Raw genomic sequence first — 26,247 nt, 5'->3', positions numbered from 1 at the left:
TTTATTTAAAGATAAAGGTCTATGGTTCTCCATACAATGACTTTTTCTTGCTGGAGTGTATGGCCGTTTCACTTTACGTCAGGATGCATCAATGCAGTATTGTAGGTCTGTTGGAGACATTCATGAATATTCCTAGCAAATCTAATAAATGTTGGAGACAAACCTGTTACATAAACACACTAAAACATTCTTCAGAAGCATTTATTTGAGAGCGCACAAGAAAATTTGAGCTTGAGCACTATGAGCAGCATATATTTGATGGTGTGCAAGATGTTTTTTTTCCGCACAAACACAGGAAATCAGCACGCAAGCAAAGAGATTCGCATGCTGGTATTACTTGAATGCAATCTCGACCTGTAAGAGTGTGCTCGCATCAATTGTCATTGGAATAATGCCATAGGCAGTTGGAAGATCTGTGTAAACGGCCTGCCACCACAGCTGGAAAAATATCATAATGGAAACACTGCACCAACAAGTGTGTTCATGACTATACATAAAAAAAAAGTTTGCAACATCAAGCAGCATAATTAGCTGTTTTTAAGACTGGAAGTTCCTTACTAAAAAGATACCTATGGCTGGTTCACATTTACATGAGAAAAAATTCCTTATTGGTTATGCTTTACCACAATTTCTTTCTTCTTTCTTTGTTAATGTTAACTGTTTTTGAGTATGTTCAAAACAAATGTTATGTCATAATGTTTTGTCTTTGTCCATCAACGACCAAAAAGATGCAAATAGAACTTAACTTGGTAATTTTGTATTATCAGTATGATCTGGCCCTCTGTGTGAATTGCTGGAGTGGTCTAACGTTCCCAAGATATCTTGTATTTTGGTACACGCATTTGCAAGCATCAAAAGAGCAGCCAATTCATGTCTCAGGTCTTCTCAGAGACAGTTAAAAAACTATCCGGACGTCATTGTCAGGTCCTGTGTAACATGATAAATATTATAAATCAAAATAACATGAGTCATCACAGCTATTTAGATATGTTTAAAATCTGCTACAGATATCCCACAAACTCTAACATAATGTGGCAGTTAACCTTTAATGACCAATTCACATATTTAGACATACAGGTTATTAATACATGATTTTTAGCATGAATAACAAGCAGGTTATTATGGGCTATTATTACTATTGAGAATTAAGACAAATATTGCCACAATAGGGTTTCCTCCGGGTGCTCCGTTTTCCCTCATAAGTCCAAAGACATGCAGTATTGGTGAATTGGTTAAGCTAAATTTTTCCGTAGCGCATGTGTGAATGAGTGTGTATGGGTGTTTCCCATTGCTGGGTTGCAGCTGGAAGGGCATCCGCTGCGTAAAACATATGCTGGATAAGTTGGCGGTTTGTTAAGCTGTAGCGACCCCTGATTAACAAAGGGACTAAGCCAAAAAGAAAATGAATGAATTGCCACAATATCCGCTTGTTAAGTGTGACGTCACGTGAAGCAGCTTCCAGGTCCAAGCACTCTATCAAACTGTATGGGGAGACTCAAAAAAAAAAATTGCAATAACAAACATTTACAAAGCGCTGTAATGCTTTCGAAAATCACAATCACAATATGCTTAATATCTGATGGCCAGAAAGTGATTAATGATTTATAAATTGTTAAAATATTGGTGTCTGTGATGAAGTAAGTTCAGAGACTGTTGTGTACACCATGATTTTATATAAACTTCATCGTATTGTGTAAAATGACTAAACAATGTTCATGAACGAATATTTTTTTTTCAATTCAAATGAGTAGCGGCTTGGACCCGGAAACACCATTTCATACATCAAAAAACTTAACAAGAGGAATTACACTGAAAAATAATCTTTATACCCAGTGTGTGACATTTATCCATGTTCTAGTGCTTTCTTCCATCTCATCTTATTAATCCAATTAAAGCCAAGAGTTTTTAGTCAAAAACAGTGGCTGTTTGTTCAACCAAAGACAAAGCAGAGAAGTGTTTGGAAAATTTTGAGGGCTAAGAAATTACACACTTCAGCGTTAACCAAAATTGCTAGTTTAATCGGGAACAGAAGAATGTGTTGTCTTGAGCACCTGCTGAGCTAAATGCAAAAATGTTACAATAATTCCTTACGAGTCGACTGCAGCAGCCAACAAGCTCTGCTACAAACAGCTTCACCTGAGTTAACCCGACTTCAATGTGGCTGTCAATTCACATCAGCGTCTGACAGAAACAAACTTTATTTGATTCTGTGAAAATCGCATTGTGCTACACATTTCATACAGAAGAACAAAACTAACACAACATGACATCAGTCAGAATGTGCCGAGCTCCCTGCAATGTTTTGCTCTCTGATGACAGAAATCGTGTTAACCAAAAACTGTGCAGTGTGCACTGCCTTCAAGCTAAAGGTCTGTGTGATCCAGTCCAGTGATGAAATGTCTTTTTTCTTGCTTATATCAACACACAGGACTGATACCCTTGTTAAGCTAGATGTGGTTTCCTTGGAAACAGAGGCGTACCACTAGTAAGAATACATCTCTGACAAAGCCCTGAAGACTGGACCCTGTGCTGCTGTGAGTGACCTATTCATTCCCTAACACTTCTCACAGATGGACAACATGAACACATAACTAAAAAGAGAAGAAAGCGGCTGAGGTATGATGTTTGGATATGAATATGATACACATCGAATTTTCTTGTTTTGATCATTGCTGAAGCTATTATTATAATAAATGGTATTATAATAATTATAATACTGAAATAAGCAGTAAAAAGATACTTTAAATGGTATACCAAAAAAATTACATTTTTGTGAATTTTGTGAAATATAACAGTATTTGCTTCGTTAAATAAAAGAGCTACAAGTTATTAAACATAAACTAAGGTAGTATATGCAGAAGTATGCAGAAGGACTTTTAATTTTTCAGTAACCTGGGTCAAACGCTTCTGGTGAACTGTGTGTAGTTACCAAATCGGCGCGTTTAGGGTCTGTTTTCTTTAAAAATCAATGATCTTCACTACCTGATTGATATACAATATAAAGCGGGACTTATAAAGAGTGTACAAGAAGAACTGCATTAAATGACATTTTCCCCTGCCATGCCTTTAAAATACGAACATTCATTTTACCCCAGTAATTTCAGTGGTGTTTCTGCGCTAGCCTGCTAATCCTGACAGTGCGTACGTGTAAAAGGCTTTTTATCTTATTTCACGCTTAAACAATTAAATGAATGCTTACGTCTATTTAACTGATTTTATTTTAATTACATTACAACAACGCTGTAAAAGGAACCATATAAAATTTTTGAAAAGTCACGTTAACATTCACCGGAAGTTTATCAGTATGGAAAGAAACACTAGACGATGCCATCGTCCATCGCCGATGGCTGATAGACAACACAATGCTGAGCCGGCATCGATGATCCTCCGCCCCGTCCCTGTCGCAAAATCGAAAAATAGACACTCAGGCCCCGGTAACACCAATACGTCTTAGTTTTAAAATAGCATTTTAGAACAAAAATGATTCACATCTACGCTATGTTTTACCTGGCATTTCTGAACAGCCCTCTGTACGCTGAAAGCGCACATCACGGGACCACACACACACACACACATACACACAGAGCCACACACACTGTCATGCGCTCATCCGAGCTTCAGAAAGCAGTGCACGTCAGTTTATCAAGGATGTACCGCTGGATCACGTCTCACTAAAGTTGTTAAACATGATGTTTAATTCATCTTGTCTCTAACAACTTATCGGCCTTTTGAATCTATCAGGTAACATGTCACAGCGTCAGTACACTGCTTCAATCTTTCACTTTCAGTCCTTAGTAATTTTAAGACCTTTTTTACCAACCAAGTTTGTGGACGCCGTTATAACGACACAGTCCTGTGGAAAAAGTGATTGACAGGTGCTAATTTGTGTGTAACTTATATCTTTATTTATTTATGATTTGTTTATGGGTAAAACAAAGACCATGCGGGTCAGGTAGTTAAAACAGTAGACTACAAATAATTAATTAGTTATTAATTAATTAATTAATTAATTAATTATTGATAAATATTTTATTCACCTCCGCCTATGACGACCATCGCAATGTTTCACATAAGATATCGAACGATACCAAATTTTTCGACATCGCCCAACCCTACTGCAAATACAACAATCTGTATGTTCTTAAAAGACATTCTAAAGGCTTACATAAGATAACAATATCAAGCATCTTCACGTTGTATTGCATTACCAGTGGTGAAAAACAGTACTGCAAAATCATACTAAAGTAAAAGTACCATTACTTTTCTAAAAATGTAGTGCAAATAAAAGCATCTGTTGTAAATACTACTCAAATATGAGTAAAAAGTAAATCTTTCAAAAGTACTCAAGAGTAGTGAGTAGCGAGTATTACGCTGTAGAATGCTGATGCATTTACATCTATTTTGTGGATTTGTGTAAACGTAACATTCTGTAGTGCATTTAGTTATTGCCCACCAGGCACACAATGCCATAAGATGCTAATATTTGGATAGATTTAGGTCATGACTTCAGGTGACAAAAATTCAGTGTCTAGCCAGCGTCTAATTGCACGTTCACACCGAAGGCAGTGAGAGCATCAAAGGTCGCTCTGGCCGCCCTGGCGACAACACTGTCTGCTATAGTTTATTATTACTATAGCTCATTACCATAAAATTTGCTTTATTTCAACTCTCCCCGACGCCCACATTGGCGAAGACGCACGACACTGCTCCTCAATGCCAGCTCCCATTGAAAATTAATGACTTTCAGCTACTTTGACGTTCCTGCTACTTTCGGTGTGAACGTATAGTAAGTACAATGTTATTTTGATGTCCAATAACAACGTCAAATTATGATGGTTTTTGGTTGATTTTAAATTGTGTTAGAAAGTGACCAAAGTCCAACGTTAAGCCAACATCTTAAACCAACATCCTATTGATTTGAAATACTGACATTTATTTGTCAGGTATGGCAACCAAAATGCAACATCGGATGAATGTCAGTGGTAACGTCCACACAAGTTTTAACATCATTAGACATTGATATTTGTTTGATTTTAAATTGGACGTTTTTTAATCGCCATAGACAAAAAAAATTTGTTAGTGACTGCAGTTTGAAGGAAAGTAATGGAATAAAAGTACCGATACAGCACTAAAGATGTACTCAAAGGAAATTAAAAGTACACGTTTTTAATACTACTAAGTAAATTATAATTCTTAAGAAAAACTACTTAATTACAGTAATTTGAGTATTCTTAATTTGTTCCTTTACACTACTGTATATTACTGAATATCATCAGCACATGTCTATATAAAGTAAGAGCTAACTCAGCTAAGTGACATTACATAATATCACATTTATTTCCAAAGGACAAACTTTGCACAAGCCTCAACTAAAAACCACTGACAGGCGTATAAAAGGGTTTGTTGACATTTACGCTGATTATTTTGAAGCACTTCCGGTTTGTTCATACCTGACACCACTACTGGAGTTCAGAAGGGCAGTTGTTGCATTAATAAATGACAGAATAAATAAGTAAATACATAAATGTTTTAGAATACATAATAAGTCTGACATTTCCTTTTAGAAAAACAAATGAATGAGCACTTGCAATGAGAACCATTTGATCGTAAATGGCAAAACACATGGTGGGATTTAGCATTAGGTCTTTTTACCTGTTATCTACAGTGGAAAGCAGTTCATGAACAGTGACACTTTCGGTTAAAAGGCTATATTTATTGCTACTTTTTTTCCATTAAGTAAGGATGATAACATCATAAACATTCAAATAACGTTACATCTGTAAACACTTCAGCTTACAGCATATAGCGCTTGTCAAGTTAGCTTCACAACACTTCTAGTGACACAAAATTTATTCAAACTTCCACATACACTGCACGAAAACCCTCTGAACATCCTTTCCGCACGTCTCTACAGTTTTCCTCCCATGTTTCTGTGATCAGACCAGGAACTGTTTAAGATTAAAGCTCCAGATCAGAGGAGCTCAGCTCGGGCTCCATGTAAACGTGAGATCAGCTCCAGTAGCTCTCCTAGGCCTGCATTAACAAGAATTGTGAACTAAACTACACTGTAGTCAAACTCTGATGCACTATTAACCGCCCCGCATGCCCAAGTCGCGGCTCACCTCTCCGTTGAGGCTGGGGATGGTGCTCGGGTCTCCGTGTGCACTGCTGCTGGAGGGTGTTGGCGGAGCTCCGGCCTTCCCTGCGCCGCCGCCCCGCTTATTCTTCCTGCGCTTCGCTCCGCGTTTGGCGTCTGTAGGACTCATTTCCAGCCCACGAAAATCCCCGACAGCGTTCCGTCAGTAAACCGCGGGGTCTCGGGTGCAATGCCAGGCTCTGGCGCTGCTGATACGGTTAAAATGTAGCTGTTTTGAGAGATATAATCTAAGAGCCTGCCGACCTGCTCACAGTATAGCAGACTTCAAATTCCAATATGGCCGACTCAACAGGAATTGGCCAATGGCGTTTACGACATGACGCAATGGGGTGCGCTTGGGGCTTGTGGGTATTCGAGTCACAAGAAAACGCAAACAAGGTTTGTTTACATGTTGTGTGTTGGTGCTCGGTGAATGTGGTTGTTAAAAAATGCAAGTCCTTAAGGAATTGTGTATGAAAATATAAATATAATTTCTGTGTAATCGAAAGAAGCTCTTTATCAATCATTTAAATTATTTTATTTCCCATCCAGCTTTTGAGTTTTACAGTTGTTGTTTTTGTTTTTCTAATTCTTATTTTATGATTTTATGGTATAGTAAATATGTATTTTATCTATTTTGCCTATTTATTTTTTGTTATTTTCCAATCGCCATAGTCGGAAATATCATTAGATGGCGCCATTTTACGTTGATATAACAGTATATGAGGCTATTCTGCAGTTATTATACAAAATAGTTGACTGCTCAATTCACTCAGGCTATTTATAAAATGAATGTGGTGTTTGTTAGAGATATTTCTGGCTTCTCTCAGCTTCCTCACCTGTGATCCATGGGTCAAATTTCCCCCATACTAAAGCCCATTAAAAATTCATGAATTTTTGATTGTGGTGCAGCAAATGCTACTGTACGTGTAGTTTCTTTTATTCTTTGTTACTAGAGTTTATAACGTAAATATGTTTTTAGAAAATAAGCGTTAAATAACATAAAGAGTAATTAATAATAATAACTAATACGAAACTAGTAATAACACATTCCACCAAATAGGTGCCTTTTCTTAATATGTATTATGCAAGAAAAAAAACTCAAACACACGTTATTGATAAGAAAAGTGTACTTTATGCTGCCCAAACAACAAATTTAATCTTTAACATTTAAAAGATTGATTAAAAACTACCTAAAACACTGAAAATGTACGTTTGATTTTTTTTTACATTTTACTGTAAAATATAATCATTAAAATCTTAGATTATTATTATTTTTTTTGCATTATGTATCTTATCTTTGCCTCAAATACATGTATTAATATATATATTATATTATTCGCAAACTGTGCGAAGCTTCTGGAATTTTAATGGACAACCATGTAGGTTCTACAGAGACGAGAGAGAGAGAGAGAGATAGAGAGAGATAGAGAGAGAGAGAGAGAGAGAGAGAGAGAGAGAGAGAAAGAAGAGAGAGAGAGAGAGCTTCAAAAGAGTGGCAATTCTATGAGCAAAGATTCCTTGTAGATGCCAGAAGTAAGATGAGAATGTCCAGATTGGTTCAAACTGATAAAAAGGCAAATGTAAAGGAGAACTCATTACAACCAAGGGCTGCTAAAGCGCAACACAGAATGCACAAAACATCTAACATTGAAGCAGATGTGCAACAACAGCAGAAGAGAAGCAACCCTGTCTGCTAAAACTGAAGCTACAATTCACACATGCAAAAGATGGTTGAGAGAAGGTTACAGGGTTTGAAGAATACTGGTTTCTTCTGCAACATTGGGAGATTAGGGTAAAAATTGGGTGTTAATACAAAAAGCATGAATCCAACCTGCATCTGTGGTTCAGGCTTGTGCTGCTGGTGAAATGGTGTGTAGATTTTTTTTAATAGATTCTGGATGCAGCCTTTATGATGCAAGCTGACATTGCATCACTCAGCGATGCAATGTCAGACACAATGGAGTGAGTGACATCACTGTGTGGGTTAGGGTTAGGGTTAGGGGTGGGGTTAGGTAAGTCCATTAAAAAATATTGGATGCAGCTCAGATTGCACTGCACCAGGTCTGCATCCAGACCCCTCTCAATTCTTTAGGCCTCTTATCCACGTGAAACTGTTGTGGCAATTCTGTAACTATGGTTAAACAAGAACTGTAACATGGCCAAAATTTCAACAACTGTAAAAATGCTACAGTAAAATATGTTAGCGGTTAACAGTGTTTCCTTAATATATCTGGTCAATAACTGTAATTTAAATTTTACTGAATTCTCTGCATGACATTTTATCCTTTTTTTGCTGACATTATTATGGCTCTTTTTTCTTATCGGTTATGTGTTTATCTGATTTTGATAATACTTTTTCATTGCTTTAATTTTAAGTGTTGCATGGTGTTTAGTTGTGTGACCTTCTATACATTAGTATGTCTCTCTGCTTGTGATGATTCATCATGTGCATTCTCATCACCACATGCTGGTTTTGCCTGTTTAACAATGTGTAGATGTTAGTACTTCAAAACCATGGTGTATAACGCTGTTATATATAGAAATACGTTAGATTACTGAAATTCATTTTAAGGTTTTAACATATTTTTAAAGAATACATTTCTGGCAACCAGCGCTGACAGTTTTCTTCACTGTAAATTGTATGGATAAAAAAAAATAAAATAAATACAAATTCTTTAACTGGATATACACACCAGTAAAAGACTAAAGTATAGTATTAATTACAGTTTATCGGTTCACAATAATACAATATGCTGTAGCATTCATTAACAAAGAGTTGTAAATGCTTTATTATAGTAGCCTATAACAAACTTTTATCTGGTTCAGATATACTACGCACAATTTTTTCCTACTATGTTTTTTTTTTTTTTTTTGTGGGATGTACGAGTTAAATGCTGTAGTTTACCTGAGTGTTGTTGCTGATCATGTCCATCTCTTCATGACCATGATGACATGTCACAAATCTCAGATAACCTCAGAGAGGTTTCTAGTACACAAATACTTAGGTTGACTCCAGAGCCAGAAGTTCTCAGAGCACCTAGGATGTTCAGGAATGGCATGTTTGAATCATGGATGCTGCTGACAAATCTGCAGCAACCGATTGATGCTCATGCCGATATGTGGCAGTGGTGACCAAACTCGGTCCTGGAGGGCTGGTGTCCTGCAGATTTTAGCTCCAATTTGCCTCAACACACCTGCAAGGATGTAGAAAGCCTAAGCGCTTGATTAGCTAGCACAGGTGTGTCTGATTGGGGTTGAAACTAAACTTTGCCAGACACCGGCCCTCCAGGACTGAGTTTGGACATGCCTGATTCATGGATTGGAATCAAAACTTTTGTTTTCATTCATTCATTTTCTATTTGTCTTAGTTAGTCCCTTGATTAATCTGGGGTTGCCACAGCGGAATGAACCGCCAACTAATCCAGCATTTGTTTTACGCAGCGGATGCCCTTCCAGCTGCAACCCATCACTGGGAGACATCCATACACACTAATTCACACGTATCTACTATGGCCAATTAAGCCTACCCAATTCAGATGTACCACATGTCTTTAGACTTGTGGGGGAAACAGGAGCACCCGATAGAAACCCACGCAAATGTGGGAAGAACATGCAAACTCCACACAAAAATGCCAACTGACTCAGTCGAGGCTTGACTTCCATCTTTCATGGGTATGGATGTCAATGGCTGCTGGTTTCCAAAATTCTTCAATATATATATTTTCTGTGTCCTACAGAAGAAAAAAACCATAAAGTTTGAAACCACATTAGTAAAAGTAAATGGCGAGGAAATGTTCTTGTTTTAGGTGAACTATCCCTTTAAATTGAAACTTTTAATAGCGTAGTGTCACACTTCAACCAATAGATGGCGATGTTGCATTGGCCTATACAGTTGAGGTCAGAAATATTAGCCCCCGTATATGTTTTAACGGAAAGATCTTTTTCAACTAATTTCAACCAAATAATTTTAATAACTAATTTTTAATAGTTTTTTTTTAGTAATTAGTTTGCTGTTTTTAAATGCTTAAGTTATGGTAATTTGGAAAGTCATTGTATAACAGAGTTTCTGTAGACCAAAATATTGCTTAAGAGGGCTAATATTATTGACCTTAAAAACTGCATTTATTCTAGCTGAAATAACACAAATAAAACTTTATAATGTTAAATACAAATAATTAAATACTATTTAATACAGTTTCCCTGCTCTGTTAAACATCATTTGGGAAAAATTTGAAAAACAAAAAAATGTGTGACGTGATTTGAAAGACATCAGCAATGTAGTTGGTTAGTCATTAGCTGTCGTTATACCATAATAAGGACAAAGATAAACAACCGCAACATCATTTTATTGCATTTCATTGATTATGTGATGATAAAGAACACTAATAGAAAATGACATCTAACAAACATGAAATCTAACCTTCCAGCGATGAAATAGAATGCTGCCACATTTCTCAAAACCTTTCCAAAAACATTTGAATCATGTCAAATACATTATTACCAAGCTCCATTGCTGTCTTTTATGGCTGACAGTTCCAAGAAATAAGAGACGTGTTAAGCAAAGAGATAATACACAGAGCAATATATGCCAAATCCAAGACAGATTGTATAATCTAACACTATTGTGACAGAAAAATCAGAATATCGTGCACCTAATGAGGCTGGCTCGAAAAATTGTCAAACTATTCTAAAATACAATCCCACAACATGTCTACTCTGTACAAATAAATTAGCAAATTCTATAAACAATCCCTAAGGATGTCTTGCTTCGCTGGTTCATTTAAAGGCAACTCTAAACTACTGCAAAATGACTCCAGAACACAGACGTGTTCGGCACACCCTCTTAAGAAAACACACACACACCCACAAACGTGAATCGCTTTCTTGCGTTTCTCCAACAGAGTCAAAAGGTCAAGCAGTCTATGTTCAAACATACACTCGACGAAAAAAATACGTTCAAGTTTCAGCAGGACAAGTTTCTTGCCAGTATCTTTCTTTCCAGTCGCATCCACCCTAAAGTCCACATGTTTGCTATTCATAACCAAGATGTGAGCTGATCACTTCAGTAAAAGCAAAGTGGATCCTTGCGTTCCAATGCACTTATATACAATCAATCACACAAAGTCTTCAAATCCACTCTTGGGTGCTGGAAAGGGAAGCCAAACTGGAAGAAAAAAAGCAGGGAGACAAGCAGACAACCAAAACAGTACTACACTTGGCTGAAATACTACATGATTTTTGCCCAGATTTTTTTTTGACCCAATTTACTGAATGAACACAAGCTGACTACTACTTGCTAAAAGTCTGGAGATATAAGTTGATTTCACTGAAAAACTGGGCACAAATGCTGGTATTTTTGTTCTTTAGAATATATGACTTCATCCAGTCAGAGAATATCAAAAAATCATTGATTATTTAAAGGAATTTTTGAATGCGTTCAATAGTCAGTTGTTCTACATATGCTGTTATAACTTAAGGCTTTTTTCATAATTACACTGCAAAAAATGCTTTTCTTGCTTAGATTTTTTGTCTTGTTTCTAGTCTAAATATCTAAAATTTCTTACATCAAGAAGCATTTTCTAGACAAGTAAAATATATTGTCTTGTTTTGAGAAATAATATGCCAATATTAAGTGAGTTTTTCCTTAAATCAAGCAAAATAATCTGCCAATGGGGTAAGCAAAATAATCTTGTTTTTTTCTTTTGACGTAAGATTATTTTGCTTACCCCATTGGCAGATTATTTTGCTTGATTTAAGGAAAAACTCACTTAATATTGGCATTTCATTTCTCAAAACAAGACAATATGTTTTGCTTGTCTATAATATTCTTCTTGATTTAGGATTTTTTAGATATTTGTACTAGAAACAAGACAACAAATCTAAGTAAGAAAAGCATTTTTTGCAGTGTACAACTTAAAGGGCACCTATTTTACCCCCTTTTCAAGGTTTAGTATAAGTCGTTTGTGTCACCAGAAAATGTTTGTAGAGTTTCAGCTCAAAATACCCATCTGATTATTTATTATAGCCACAATTAAAAGAATGTGTAAATGGACAGGCAAACAAATCATATATAGTCAAATAATCGCTCAAAATAAAAACTAAATACTGAAATACTACAAATATTAAATTGCAATATGTAAACTCCAACTTTGGTGGAGAATATCTTGTCTCAAAAAAAAAAAAAAGTGAAAATATCTGAATTGCAAACTCAAAATTCTGCAAAAAAATAAAAAATAAATAACCATAAAAAATATAAACACAATCCTGATTTGAGAAAATGAAGCAGGATCACAAGACAAGCTTAAAATTCTATGAAAAAAAAGGTCATAACTACAAGATGTAAACTCAATTAAAAGCTTAAAACTAAAATCAATCACTACACAATTGTCTTGCCTACTCTTGCCTCCTCTAGACTGTAAATCAGTGCATAAATCTGGGCAGAAGTCATGCAGTGTATTCCAACCTATAGCTAGAATGATTTGCACTCAAGAGTTTATGTACTTATTTACGTAAGCATGTATATGTGGAATTGTCTCCATTGTTTCCTTAAAGATAGAGTTATTCTTCCTTCAGGAGGTCTTTACTGGCCTCAGACTCAGTATTGCATTCATGGAATTGCGGAGAAGGGTCAGAAGGGAGTGCTGCTGGTGCACTGGGGTTTGCTGAGGTTGCAGGCTCAATGGGAGCAGCACTTCTAGAGTCCTCCGACTGGACAGATGAGCGTCCCCTGTTGGAACGTCGTCTTTCTGGGTTGGTGGAGGAGGGTCTCTTTTCTGGACGAGGAGGGTTGCGGTCCTGGCGGCGGTGGGACAGCTGGATAGTTTCCTTATCTAGAGCTGTGTTCTACGGGAGAGAGACAACACGGTAATGTTCACATGAGCTGCACCCACCCAAAAAAATGGAAAGGAAGTTGGAAACAATTCAGTCAGGAAAGAATGAGATGAAGTTACGATCTGGGAGGTCAAGAGAAAGATCAATTCAATCTTAAAGGGACAGTGCACCCCATAAACAGAAAATTCTGTCCTCATTTACTAAGCTTCCTGTTTTTTCAAGATTTATGACTTTCTTTCTTATGTGGAACACGTACACACAAAATGTCAGTTTTTTTTCTACTGCCCATGATTTTATTGTATTACAAAAAGTGAACTTGGGGTTATGGTAGTCATTTTATTTGTCCTAAAAAGCATGTTTTAAAAGAAATGTTTGGTTTTAAAGGAACAATTTGGCCCGAAATTAAAATTCTGTCATCATTTATTCATTCTCCACTTGATTTAAACCCGTTTGGCCTTCTTTCTTCTGTTGAACAAGAAGGAATTCTGTTTATAACCACTTAAGCATAACTAAATCTTGAGGAAATTTTATTATCATTTTATTACCAAAAGAAATGTTAGGTTTTAAAGCAATAATTTTGGCAAAAAATAAAATTCTGCTATCATTTATTCATCCTCCACTTGTTTCAAACCTATTTGAGGTTCTTTCTTCTGTTGAACAAGAAGGAATACTGTTTATAACCACTTGACAGAATTTTACAAATTTTAACAAATTTTACTATTATTTTAAAGTACCAGTATTAAGTATTTTTGAAAATTACCTTTCATACAATGTGTGGGTAAAAACATTTTGCAGAAGTTTTAAATCTGAAAGTGTCATCAAAACAAGTCATTTTTAAAATAAATTCCTAGCCGTTTTATGTTGTCAACAAAATGATACATTAGTAGAGTGTCTGCCAACTGGTTGTGCACACAGACCCGTGAAAGCATCATGTTGAGAATATTTCAATAGTTAATATTCAATTTTACACGAATGCTACAATAGTGAAGCCCCAAAATAAGTGTTCTCTTCATTGTACACCAACCTAAATGAATACAAAGTTGGATTGAAGCCAGTTGTTATTGAAGGAAGGTTCATCAGCATTTCTGTATTGATCAATGCTTCCTCATCAGACTAACATGTCACTAAAACCAAAATATATAAATAGTTTTTTTTGTAATTTCCTTGCAGCTATTCTTGTATGAATTTTAGGGCCCTATCATACACCCTTGTAATTATTAAGGTGCAAGATGTGTATGGCGCGATTTGTTGCCATTTTAAGACCAGCGCAACCCTAATTTTCATGTCTTGCACCATGTTGCTTAAATAGCAAATCCATTTTGCGCCACTTTGTGGACTCATGGGTGTGCTGGTCTGGAAAGTAAGTATGTTAAGGCGCATTGTTGGCGCATTGCTATTTTTAAAGAGCAGAAATAAACTGTGCCACTGAATAACTAAAAGCTGGTCCTATTACACACAGTAAGTACAAAAATACAAAAATATCTTTACAAATGAAAAAAAAAAATAAAATAAAGGACTAAAATAATACAAAAATGATTAATTTCTACATAAATATAAAAAAAAACACTAACTCTATACTTTCTTCATATCAGGGGGCTTTTTTTCAGTCATTAATGACAGCTTGCATTTGTATAATATTATAATTAGCAGTATTATTTATTATAAACATGCATATTTATATTTGTTTTAATAAAAACAAGTTTAGATTTGTCCATAAGAATAAGATGTGTGTTTGGATATAACTTTGAATAAACCACACTTGAACACTGTTCATTTATTCATTTACTGGAAATTAGAACTGAATTTAGAAATAGTTTTGAAACAAATCTTTGCACTTAAACTAAATGAAATATGTAGGCTAATAGATGTCTTCAGTGGAGTGTGCACAACACCGTTTCCTTATCCATGAAAGTAAAGAGTAAAAGTAAAGTAAAGAGGCCGAATGGAGGAGGCTCATTCTTTATTAAAAGTGAATTCGGACACACCAATTTTGCTTTTGCGCCATGTGCTTTAGATTTTGCGCCTATTTTGTTAAACCAGAGCCATAAAAGTGATTGGTTCAGTTCTGTATACACACCAATTGTCACTCCTGTGAATTACCGAACTCTGCTTACTTTGTCAAAGCGAACATCCCTAAGCTTTAACTTTATGAATGATACAATACTACATTTGAATATATTTTATTACTACACTGTAAAAAAAATATGCTAATTAACCATTTCTGTATTAACAGTTTTCCATTTATTTACGGTTGTGAAAAGCATTATGGGATGTTGATCTCTGCTCTGTCAACTTTTGATGTTGAAAATTCAACTCTACAGTTTAACAAAGGGACTTTTATTGACATTTTAGTAGTTTGAAATACTATGATGTATAAGAAAAAATGAGAAATAAGTCAGAAACTGACTATAAAATAGCAGAAACTGACAGTTAATTACAAGGTTTTTGTACCTAATAAACTTTTAAGGTTAAAAATTGTTAAAAGAAAGATCAAGGTCACATAATGCAATTCAAAATCCCAAATAAGTAAGGAAATATAAAATATATATAAAAACATGAATTACAAATTACGGAAACCCTGGCTCATTCTGAAAATGTACCGCAATTTACATTTCCGGAGAGTGCCAAATACATCCCAGGAGCTACATTTTTTTGCAGTTTATGATTTTGTGAATCCATCAGAGGTCGCTATGTGCGCTTTTTGAGATCTCAAACTTCTCTTGCGAGTGCCATTCGCACTTGCTGTTCTCGCGTAAATAAGAGGCCGCTGTCGACTGACTGAATGACTGACTGATAGATTGGCTGATCCACCCTCCTCATTTCCTAAACCCAACCAACAGCTTTAAAGAGCAATACAGAAAAAGAAAAGCTCTCGTCTGATTTTTACCACGTTTTCAGATTTTACCACCTTTACTCACCCTGTTATGTACTTGTTTATTTTATTTTTTTGCTTCTGTTTTTGTCTTTTGTCCCACTTGCTGGAATTATTCTTCACCGGACTTAAACCTCATCGCCGTGGTCAACTCCTCTCTGCTCAAATCCATTGACATACATGGTGAGGTAACTGGACAAACTAGTAACAGCATATTGAGGTAAGCAGTCAGGTGATAAGGGCGAAAAGGAACAGCATCATACTGCCCCATAGCATTCTTTTTAAAGACGAAAAGCAGCCATATGTACTTCTGGTTATGTATTTGTGTGTATGTATAGGGCTACGTTTTCAAAATGAGCCTGTGTTGCAGAAAACTGTTAATTTACAGATACACATTTTTTATATATTGTATAAAACATTGGGCCTCTCATTTACTACTCCAACATTCTTCAAAATATCACTTTTTGTGTTCTATATAAGACAGAAAACCATTGCAACAAAATGGCTGTGATTAAATGAAGACAGAATGTTTGTGTTTGCGCATGTCCCTTTAAGGCTTCAGTAAAGCAGCAGTTCTGTGTGTTTTCCCATTGCTGTAAGAAGAAACACATCCTAAGATAATAAAATAAAAAAACAGTATGAGTGACCCGTTTTCCCTGAAAAGTCAATACTATTGATTACATCACAGATGGAAGAGGGCAGAAAATGGAAGAGAGCGAAAAACATCACTGAAGTTCACAGCAAGAGGAAAGTGAGTCAAGAATTCTCAAAGCTGCCAACTTTCCATTGTCTTGCCGGGGGAAAATGAGTATCTTCAGTGCTGTTCCTGACACTTTCTCCCAGTGTAAGAGTGCATGTGTGTGTGTGTGTATGTGTGTGTGTGTGTGTGAGGAGACAGGGTAGCGGGGAGGAGCATAGCAGTTAGTGTTAGTACATACCATTGCCTTGGAGCTAGTCAGAGGATAGCAATGCCATGGGGAGAGCAGAAGCAGAGGACAAAGACTAGTCTTACTCACAGAGCACATACAGCACAAATTGATACACAACACTAACATAACAAAACCTCTAACATTTCAGCTGAGGGACATTTCGCAAGGACTGCTGCTTCAGAAACGCCAGCTTGCTTAATTTAAGCAAAATATAGCTGCTTAGAGAAAAAATCAGCTCAGAAATGAACATTCTGGCATTGTTTGTTCAGCCTCATATGGTTCCAAACCCACATGCTGTTGTTTTTCTTGGTCAAACAAGCTGTCAGGTTCCAAAATTGCACTACAAAAGCACTACTGTAAATGTACTCTATATAAAATACTCTGTTTTTGATGAGTAGGTTTTTTGTGCCTTTGCTGAACATTCTGTTTAATAGTGTGTGGTTACAAGAGCTGAGAACCAATGTCATCCGTTTTTACTGATGTTAAACACTTGTAGTAGGAACCATATTTAATTTGAGAGATTATTGATTGATAATAGCTTTTAAAAAAGTCCAGTCTTCACAAAGCTATCATGTAATTTCAAAATTTTAATCTTAAATATGACCCATATTTACCTTATTCTTCCTCATACAAAGCTTATTCACCTATTCAGTTTGTTATGCTGATTGATGTTGCAAACTTGTGTTTTCTTGTCATAAACACAATTGTTAAAAGAGCAAATAGTTTGACAGCTTACTGATGTTTATTATTCCTAGTCATTTTCCTTACAGGCAAATCAATACCAAGAATAAAATCAATAATTATGATGCTTAAATTGTATATACACTCACCGGCCCCTTTATTAGGTACACCTGTCTAACTGCTCATTAATTCTTATTTCTAATCAACCAATCACATGGTAACTCAATACATTTAGGCATGTAGACATGGTCGAGACGATCTGCTGCAGTTCAAACTGAGCATAAGAATGGTGAAGAAAGGAGATTTAAGTGGCTTTGAATGTGGCATGGTTGTTGATGCCAGATGGGCTGGTCTGAGTATTTCAGAAACTGCTGATCGACTGGGATTTTCAGGCACAGCCATGTTTAGGGTTTACAGAGAATGGTCCGAATAAGAGAAAATATCCAGTGAGCGGCAGTTCTGTGGGCGCAAATGTTTTGTTGTTTTCAGCTAATAGAAAGGCAACAGTAACTCAAGTAACCACTCTTACAACTGAGGTCTGCAGATGAGCAACTCTGAACGCACAACATGTCGAAGCTTGAGGCAGATGGGCTACAGCAGCAGAAGACCACACCAAGTGCCACTGCTGTCAGCTAAGAACAGGAAACTGAGGCTACAATTCACACAGGCTCAACAAATCTGGACAATAGAAGATCGGAAAAGCATTGCCTGGTCTGATGAGTCTCAATTTCTGCTGCGACATTCGACAGATAGGGTTAGAATTTACTGTCAACAACTTTAAAACATGGATCCATTCTGCCTTGTCTCAATGGTTCAGGCTGCCGATGGTGGTGTAATGGTGTGGAGGATATTTTCTTGACACATTTTGGGTTCATTTGTACCAATTGAGCATTGTGTCAACACCACAGCCTACATATAGTATTGTTGCTGACCTTGTCCATCCTTTCATGACCACAGTGTACCCATCTTCTGATGGCTACTTTTAGCAGGATAACGCGCCATGTCAAAGTGCGAATCATCTCAGACTTTCTTGAACATGACAATGAGTTCACTGTACTCAAATGGCCTCCACAATCACCAGATCTAAATCCAATAGAGTTCCTTTGAGATGAGGTGGAACAGGAGATTCACATCATGGATGTGCAGGCAACAAATCTGCAGCAACTGTGTGATGCTATCATGTCAGTATGGACCAAAATCTCAGAGAAATATTTCCAGTCCCTTGTTGGATCTTTGCCACAAGGGATTAAGGCAGTTCTGAAGGCAAAAGAGGGTCAAATGAAGTACTAGTAAGGTATCCATAATAAAGTGGCCGGTGAGTGTACATTTCTTAATAATGGTCAAAGCCTTTTTAAATTACAGCATTTGGATTAGGAATCAGATGAGGGTGAATGATTGATAGAAGTGTATTATTATTATAAGAAATTATTAAGTTTTGTTGGTATGTTCCTCAGCTGTAGACAAAACCAATAGTTGAAAATAAAGCTGGTAAAACTAGAATCTATTAAAATAAAAAAAAGTGAAATCAATTACAAAAAAAGTGTTGTTACCACATTCAGTAACAATATTTCATCCAAGGCAATTTGTGTGCATAATAATGCATCTCTCTCTCTCAGTCATTAATTAGATTCTTTGTCATTTTAATGGCAATGGTCAAAGTCTTAACACCCAAAGTATACCTTGGTTTATATGAAAGGGCAAAGTAAATTAATCACAAGCCCAGCATGTGTTGGTGACATGCTGGATTTAATCTATTGTGTCGAATAAAGTGCTGAATCAATTTTAACCCTGAATAAACCAATCTTTAAACTTATTAAATATAATAGTATTTGATCTGATTCTAAGGAATCTGACAACATATATTTAAAAAACCTGACAAATTAAATAAAATCAAAATGTTACTAACAATTAATGATAAACTTCATTGTGATATTTTTTTGATACAGACCTATTTTTCTAACCACTCTTTTTCTTGTTTATTATTCACCGATAGTTTGTTTCCTTTTTCTGAGTTCAAAATCCTGAAATCAGCTCACTTGAGGGAGTGGACAAAAATGAGTGAGTGAATTAAGACACCTAGCATATTAGTAATGAAACTACATTGACTTTTGTCATGCAAACATTTATCAATTAAATGTCACATTATTTTGAAACATACACCTATAGGATTCCGCTGTGGGTGTCATCTTGTGGTCAGAAGCAGGACTTTCAGTGCAGAACTTTTACATATGGGTATTCTCTAGCAAAAGCATAAGCTGCCTCTCAAATCACACTTATACACTATTCTATGCCATTTTGTAGAATAAATAGTTAAAGTAGTGCATTCACACTGGAAACTCTAAAAAGAATGAGTGCACTTTAAATACCTGGATGATGCACTTACTCAACTGGTAATAAGAAGTGTTGAATGTTGGACACTTCACGCACTCAATGGTCGCAGCTTTGCATACGTAGCGGAAGAGGTTGAGCTTTCGAGCACTGATGTTCCATTTGGGACGACAATACATACTTAAACTATGCTGTTGAGTGTGTAAGTGCATAAGAACATAGTGCATAGTGTATAGAGTGCCATTTGGGATGCAGCTATACACTGATTGTACACTCATTATTGTGGGATTGAATGACTGCATTCGAGAACGTTTACCATGGATTTGGACACCACTACAAATGTCTGTCCTCTCAAATTGTGACCTATTGAAGGGTTTCGTTGCTTGTTTTCATTGGTTGCCATAGTTACTTATAGTTAGATGATCACGCACACCTGTTCTTGTTTAAGTTCATAAGTTTGCATCGTATAAGCTGGATTGAACTGCATATATCATTTTTTGTTCTCAATTTTTGTTTGTTGTTTTGTTTGATTTATCCGGTATTGTGAGTGTTATGCTATTTCACTGCAAACTATCATTTGCATTAACAGCTGTTACTGCATGTTATTATCATTTTTGCATTCTGACTCATTTTAATCCTTTTGTTTTCTTTGATTAAATATGGCTGCAATAAACCTCATCAACATCTATCATTATGATATTTTAATGATTTACAGCTTAAAGGGGTGGTCCAGAGTGTGTTTTTAAGCCTTGGTTGTGTTTATAAGATGCAAAGCAATGTGTGCTCATGCTTCATTTGTAGAAAATCAAGTTACTTTTTCAGATATCTTACTTTTATATACAGCTACTCAGCTAACATGAAAAGGACTGTCATATTTCCTCATTCCTCCAAAGACCCACCCTCAAAAGGCTCTGATTGGTCAACTAACATAATGTTATGTGATTTGTGAATTGGTTCCATGCCACCAGTCAGTGTAACTGTTAGCCGCATCAGTTTAAGCCTAAATCAGACAGAAAATGAAGAGGACACAGCTGAACCTCACGCCTGGTCTCTAAAATAAAACCTGACAAGTCTTCACCTTGGAATTATAAGGTTGTATCTGCGTTCTGAATAATTTTGAGACATTGGGCATCAAAGGTTTGACATTCCATAGCAAACAATATGTGTGTAACATTTGTTTTTGTAAATAAAAATCTTAAAATGTAAACAACATATAAAATATCCCATAATGTAAATAAGTTGTCATTAAATAAGAATAACACAATTTTGACAAAAATGTCAGATATAACCTAATAGTTCTAAGGTGAAGAAGTATCTTTCTTATACACACACACACACACACACACACACACACACACACACACACACACACACACACACACACACACACATATATATATACATACATATACATACATATACATATATATATATATATATATATATATATATATATATATATATATATATATATATATATATATATATATATTTTTATTATATATATATATATATATATATATATATATATATATATATATATATATATATATATATACATACATATGTATATATATATATATACACATACATACATACATGCATATATATATATATATATATATATATATATATATATATATATATATATATATATATATATATATATATATATATATATATATATATATATAACAAAGACAATTCGATATATATATATATCGGGTTATAAGCATGTGTAAGTAATACGAAACGTTCACATATCTTTTGCGTTCGGTTATTTGAGATGTAGAAAGCAGGGAAAGTAGCCATTTAGAGAGAGCGACGGCATTTTAGCTTTCTCTGCAAAAGCATTACATCGCCTCTGTGGCCATGCACCTTCAGGTTTATGATCTCATCAACCCAAATGTATTTTTTTGTAGTTCCCAAACTTTGTTCGATGTAAGCTTTGCTAAGCTTACTCTATAAAGCCAATGTCTCCCTTTGCATTGAACTTAGAGCAATTTTACTTTTAGAAATGTTGTTAACGCAGCTACATTTGACAACAACTAAAGTTTAAAATATGATATCATAGTGGACCACTTTTTATAAATAAAAATAAAACATTGGTAAGGAAATGCCATCATTTCACATATTCTTTGTTTATTGACATTTAGGAAATATTTTAAATGGTTTGTTCAAGTCTGTAATATAAACCAGGCTCAGTATAAAGATATTTTCATTGCTCACAATGTTTGGTAACAAATATTTCTAGTGTGCTAGCTTTTGTGTATGCTATCAAAAGCTTTGTTTTCAAATGTGTACAGGTACGTACTCTAACATATAAATGAAAAAGGGTGATTTTGAGGACAATGGCATCTGCCATTAAATAAACTGTCTCTGGATTAGATAACTGAGAGAGAGAGAAAAGCCATCAGATTGCAGTGTTAATATTACAAGCAGTCAGTATCGCATGCACGCCAATACAAACCTTCCAGCTAGAGCCCAGAAGGAAAAATACAGTAATAATGCGCAACAAAGCTATATTGCATGAAATATTACAGCAATAAAGTATTCAAAAAGAGCCATCATGAACTTGGAGTGAAACAAGAAGATGGCAAGACAGAAAGTGGACTGAATTATGATTGGGACATGAGGTGTGATATGTTTGCTGTCTAGAATTAGAAGCAAATGCTGAAAAATATAAACCCAGTGAGAGTAAATCAAAGAGCAGAGACTGCTGGATTTTAGTAAGGAGTCGTAAGGAACTCAAGATTATTAAAAAAAGAGGTTTAGGTTTGGAGTCAAATACCCAATTTCCAATGGTAGACAGACGTCACTTCGGGTCTTGGGAGAGCAAGGAAGGGGTGAAGGTACAGCCCTGCCCTTACAGTTCAAACTGTCAAATGAGATTCACATCAACAGACATTCAGCCAGAATCCCTGCTGTTGCTGCTGCTGCTGCTGTTTTTAAGCAGTGAAGTGAACAAAAAAGGCTAACAAAAAGGCCTTTGTATTTTTTGTTTTTTAATAAAAGCACAGGGATTTTAACGATGTAGGTTAAAGGGGTAGCTCACCCCAACATGAACATTTTTACTTAAAGGTTTAAAACCTGTTTGAGCTTCTTTATTCTGTTGAACACAAAAAAAATGCTACTTCTTCAAACTACTTATTTAAAATGAGCTGAATCAACACAATTCCTGAGGTATTTTTGGAAAAACCTAAATTGTTCTAAGTTCAATTGACCTAAATGTGTAAAAACAATAAAGTAAAATTAACCAATTTGTGTTGGGACAACATGAAGGAATTATGTCAAACCCAACATTTTTTTACAGTGTATTTTGAAGAATGCTGGAAAACTGTAATCATTGACTTTCCATAGTATTTGTTTTTACTGCAACAGTCAATGGTTTTCAGCTTTCTTCAAAATATCTCTTTTAGTCTTCAACAGAATAAAGAAATTAATGAAGATTTGGATCCCTTTAGTGTGAGTAAATAGTGAGTAAAGTTTCATTTTTGGAGGAGTGATCTATTCATTTATGATAAAACATGGTCATTAAAAAATGGTGCTTATTCACTGCTGTTCAAATAACATCACCACATTGTAAATTACATCTACTGATGTAATAAACATAATAGGGTTGTTGCGATACCATTAATTCATCTAACGATCCAAGACCAGCTGAAGTATTACGATACCAAGTAGTATTGCGATACTATAATTCATAACTCAAATTATAAAGAAATTTTTTAGAAATACTATATTTTACATGTTCTAACAGGTCTTGAATTTAATTCATAATTCCCCTATTATTGTAAAAAAGTATTATTTGCACGTCACTTCACCTAAAGTTTGTTCTTTTTGTTTATTTTGTAGATAACTGACCAACAAAAAAATACATTAAAATAAAGATACAAATTATACTAAATAAAATTTGTTACAAAAATAGCATTATTCTGAAAAAGAATAGGCTATATAAAGTGGTCAAAAATTGTTTCAATGTTGCTATTTTGGGTTTTTAGTCTATTGTTTTTTTTTTCGGTCTTATCAGGTAACAATATAAAGTAATTCAAAATTTCACTCAGTGAGTCGTTCTTTTTAAGATATTGTCGCAGTTGTTGTAGCTACCAAATCATATTAAGAGAAACAGAAATCAACTGACAGATGTGTGCTTGAAACATAAAACATGAGAAAACTTGCAACCTTAAAGGGCTCCACAGATTATTAAAATAAAATGGTCTATTGTTGCATAAACGTGTGATCATTTAATTGATTTTTCCACATCCAACATTATCTATTGTAGATCCGTTAATGACGATACTACCCTTTACAAACTACAGTTGCACTGCCAGTATTTCGGAGCCATAGTATCGCGATACTACCATAGTACTGGCAAACTGTGTAACCCTAAAACATATATCTCTAAAATAATATTGAGACTTTATTAATGAATATGTAATATCCCAGTCTTTAACTGTAAACTGGAGACGATATATTTAATGTTCACGATGACAATGTTGATGAGATGAAGACCAATGACATCAGTGAAAACAACACATTTACAAAACATAACAGTGGAAACAACTAAGACACAAAGTTGGCAGTGAGAGGTTTATGGTGCGGTGAACTGGGATGGGAATTTAATAAGACATGACAATGGAAATGGCTAAAAATGCTTTACCCAGGTCTCCCTCTGAGCTCACACAGTACACTCTGCTGAGCAATAAAAGGATTACGATGAGTCCTTCTGTCATTTCCAGGAACTAAAGAGAAACTGCACTTTTTGGCATTGGTCAATTGTTTGTTTTGAGCATATTAAATAGATTAGTATTATTATTTACACTTCTATCTTGTATATGGCAGCTCCTCAAAAAGTAAGCTTTGCCATCACACAAATGAGATACATTCTAAAATACAATTAAATGTAAAAGTATTTATTGCGTAATACAGTAATATTGCAATAATTTTCTTTCAATGTTGTCATTTTTAATGTTTTGGATCAACCAAATGCAATCTTTCTAGTGTAAAGTGCAATATCATAATGATTTTCACAATATTACAATTTTTACTACTTTTTTTTCAAGCCTTGTATAGCCTCTGTCACACAGAAAGTTTTAAATGTTTTTTTAAAGGACACATCGTATAGTTTTAAGCAATAAAGTGTTAGTCTTAAGTAACCAGAGCAATTATTTAGATTACAGAATACTGATGTGACAAAATATAAGACTAATCAGTTATTTACTTACAGATACAGTGAATAAGACATGTGCCTTATGTCCTGTTTCCTTCAACCATTTCCAAATCTACAGCTCAGGCATATTTGGTGCTGTGCATGCTTACAAGACAATAATCTCTAATATTTCCAGAGATTTAGCAGTTATGTAAGTCATGAGCGCAGAGGAAGACAAACTGATTGATTGGATGCTGGTTTTCCACAGTGGCTGTAATTTCAGTGACGGCTATGCTTCGGAATTATGTGTAATCCAAGTACTAATCATTAGGGAATGAAAGGATGAGATTGGTTATTTTCTGAAGTGTAACATTACCGGACGGCTGCAGCAATGGTTATGATCTGTTTCCCATATCTGAGTATGACAGTATGAATGTGTGTGTGTGTGTGTGTGTTTGCTTACCATGATAACCGAAACTCCAGCAGAAGTGTTGCTCTGTTTCTGCACAGAGTTAAAGTGCTTTTTGAGTTTACCTGCCACCTCCATCTTCATGTTGTTTTCCATTGCTGCATCCTCCTGTCGGAATATTGAAATTAATTAGGATAGGCCAATCTAATGCAAAGCAATTTAAGAACATTCTGACTAAATTGTAGGTTTTAAATATTGAAAAGCAGTGTGAAACAAATCAAAACCACTTCTAAAGCTTCATTCACAATATGAGCGACCTGTAGCAGCAAAGCGACTGTTCATTTCAACAGAGAGTTAGCAACAAGAGGCAGCGACCTTGGCAACTAGATGGCCATGTCAAGCAATGTGACAGTTGAGAATTATTCAACTTTATTCAAATGAAGAGCAACTTTTCTGAGGGCACCAGTAGAACTCACGTGAGCAGTTACAGTATGGACAGTTCTACACTTAAAATTTTTTACCGGAAATAGTAAACCACACCCGAACCTTTGGCATATGCTTTTCAACATACTACAATTTGTGACATACTAATTTTATTTTCAAATACTATTTAGGATGGATAGTATGCGAAATGGGGTGCAACAATAGTTTTGAATGGGGAAAAGTTTAACGGTCAATATACTGTAGCAAATGAAGTCCCACCTACTAGTACAGTAGCCAATCATCGATTGCTATAGACTAATGTAAAATCTCGGACCAGACGTGTGCTTTTACGACAATTTGGTGATCAACAAGCACACTGGAATCTCAGCGAATACTTGCTTCACACACATGAGAAATCTATCCAGGTCAGTGCCAGTAGCCTAGTGGATAGTGCATAGACACACAGCACCCAGGTGCTCATTGCGA

General features: G+C 35.4%; 2 protein-coding genes across 23 annotated transcripts in view; both read right to left on the bottom strand.

Moving 5' to 3' along the window:
* Positions 1-6,435, bottom strand: part of fam193a (family with sequence similarity 193 member A) — a 51,378-nt gene extending 44,943 nt beyond the window's left edge. Inside the window, exon 1 of one of the 2 annotated variants that reach the window (XM_073947360.1) lies at positions 6,123-6,435. In XM_073947360.1, coding sequence (XP_073803461.1) covers positions 6,123-6,266 — 144 coding nt within the window. In that variant the 5' untranslated portion in view covers positions 6,267-6,435. 2 annotated transcript variants of the gene reach the window in all.
* A 4,031-nt stretch (positions 6,436-10,466) lies between these two features.
* Positions 10,467-26,247, bottom strand: part of dclk2a (doublecortin-like kinase 2a) — a 94,572-nt gene continuing 78,791 nt past the window's right edge. For 6 of the 21 annotated variants that reach the window (XM_073948748.1, XM_073948771.1, XM_073948759.1 and 3 more), the window contains 2 exons: positions 25,393-25,506; positions 10,467-12,982 (listed from right to left, as the gene is read on the bottom strand). In XM_073948748.1, coding sequence (XP_073804849.1) covers positions 12,698-12,982; positions 25,393-25,506 — 399 coding nt within the window. In that variant the 3' untranslated portion in view covers positions 10,467-12,697. 21 annotated transcript variants of the gene reach the window in all.

Source organism: Danio rerio, chromosome 1 (genome assembly GCF_049306965.1).
Source record: "Danio rerio strain Tuebingen ecotype United States chromosome 1, GRCz12tu, whole genome shotgun sequence".
Taxonomy (NCBI): Eukaryota; Metazoa; Chordata; class Actinopteri; order Cypriniformes; family Danionidae; genus Danio; species Danio rerio.
The sequence above is the reverse complement of the archived record's forward strand: the minus strand, read 5'-3'. Positions and strand labels throughout refer to the sequence as shown.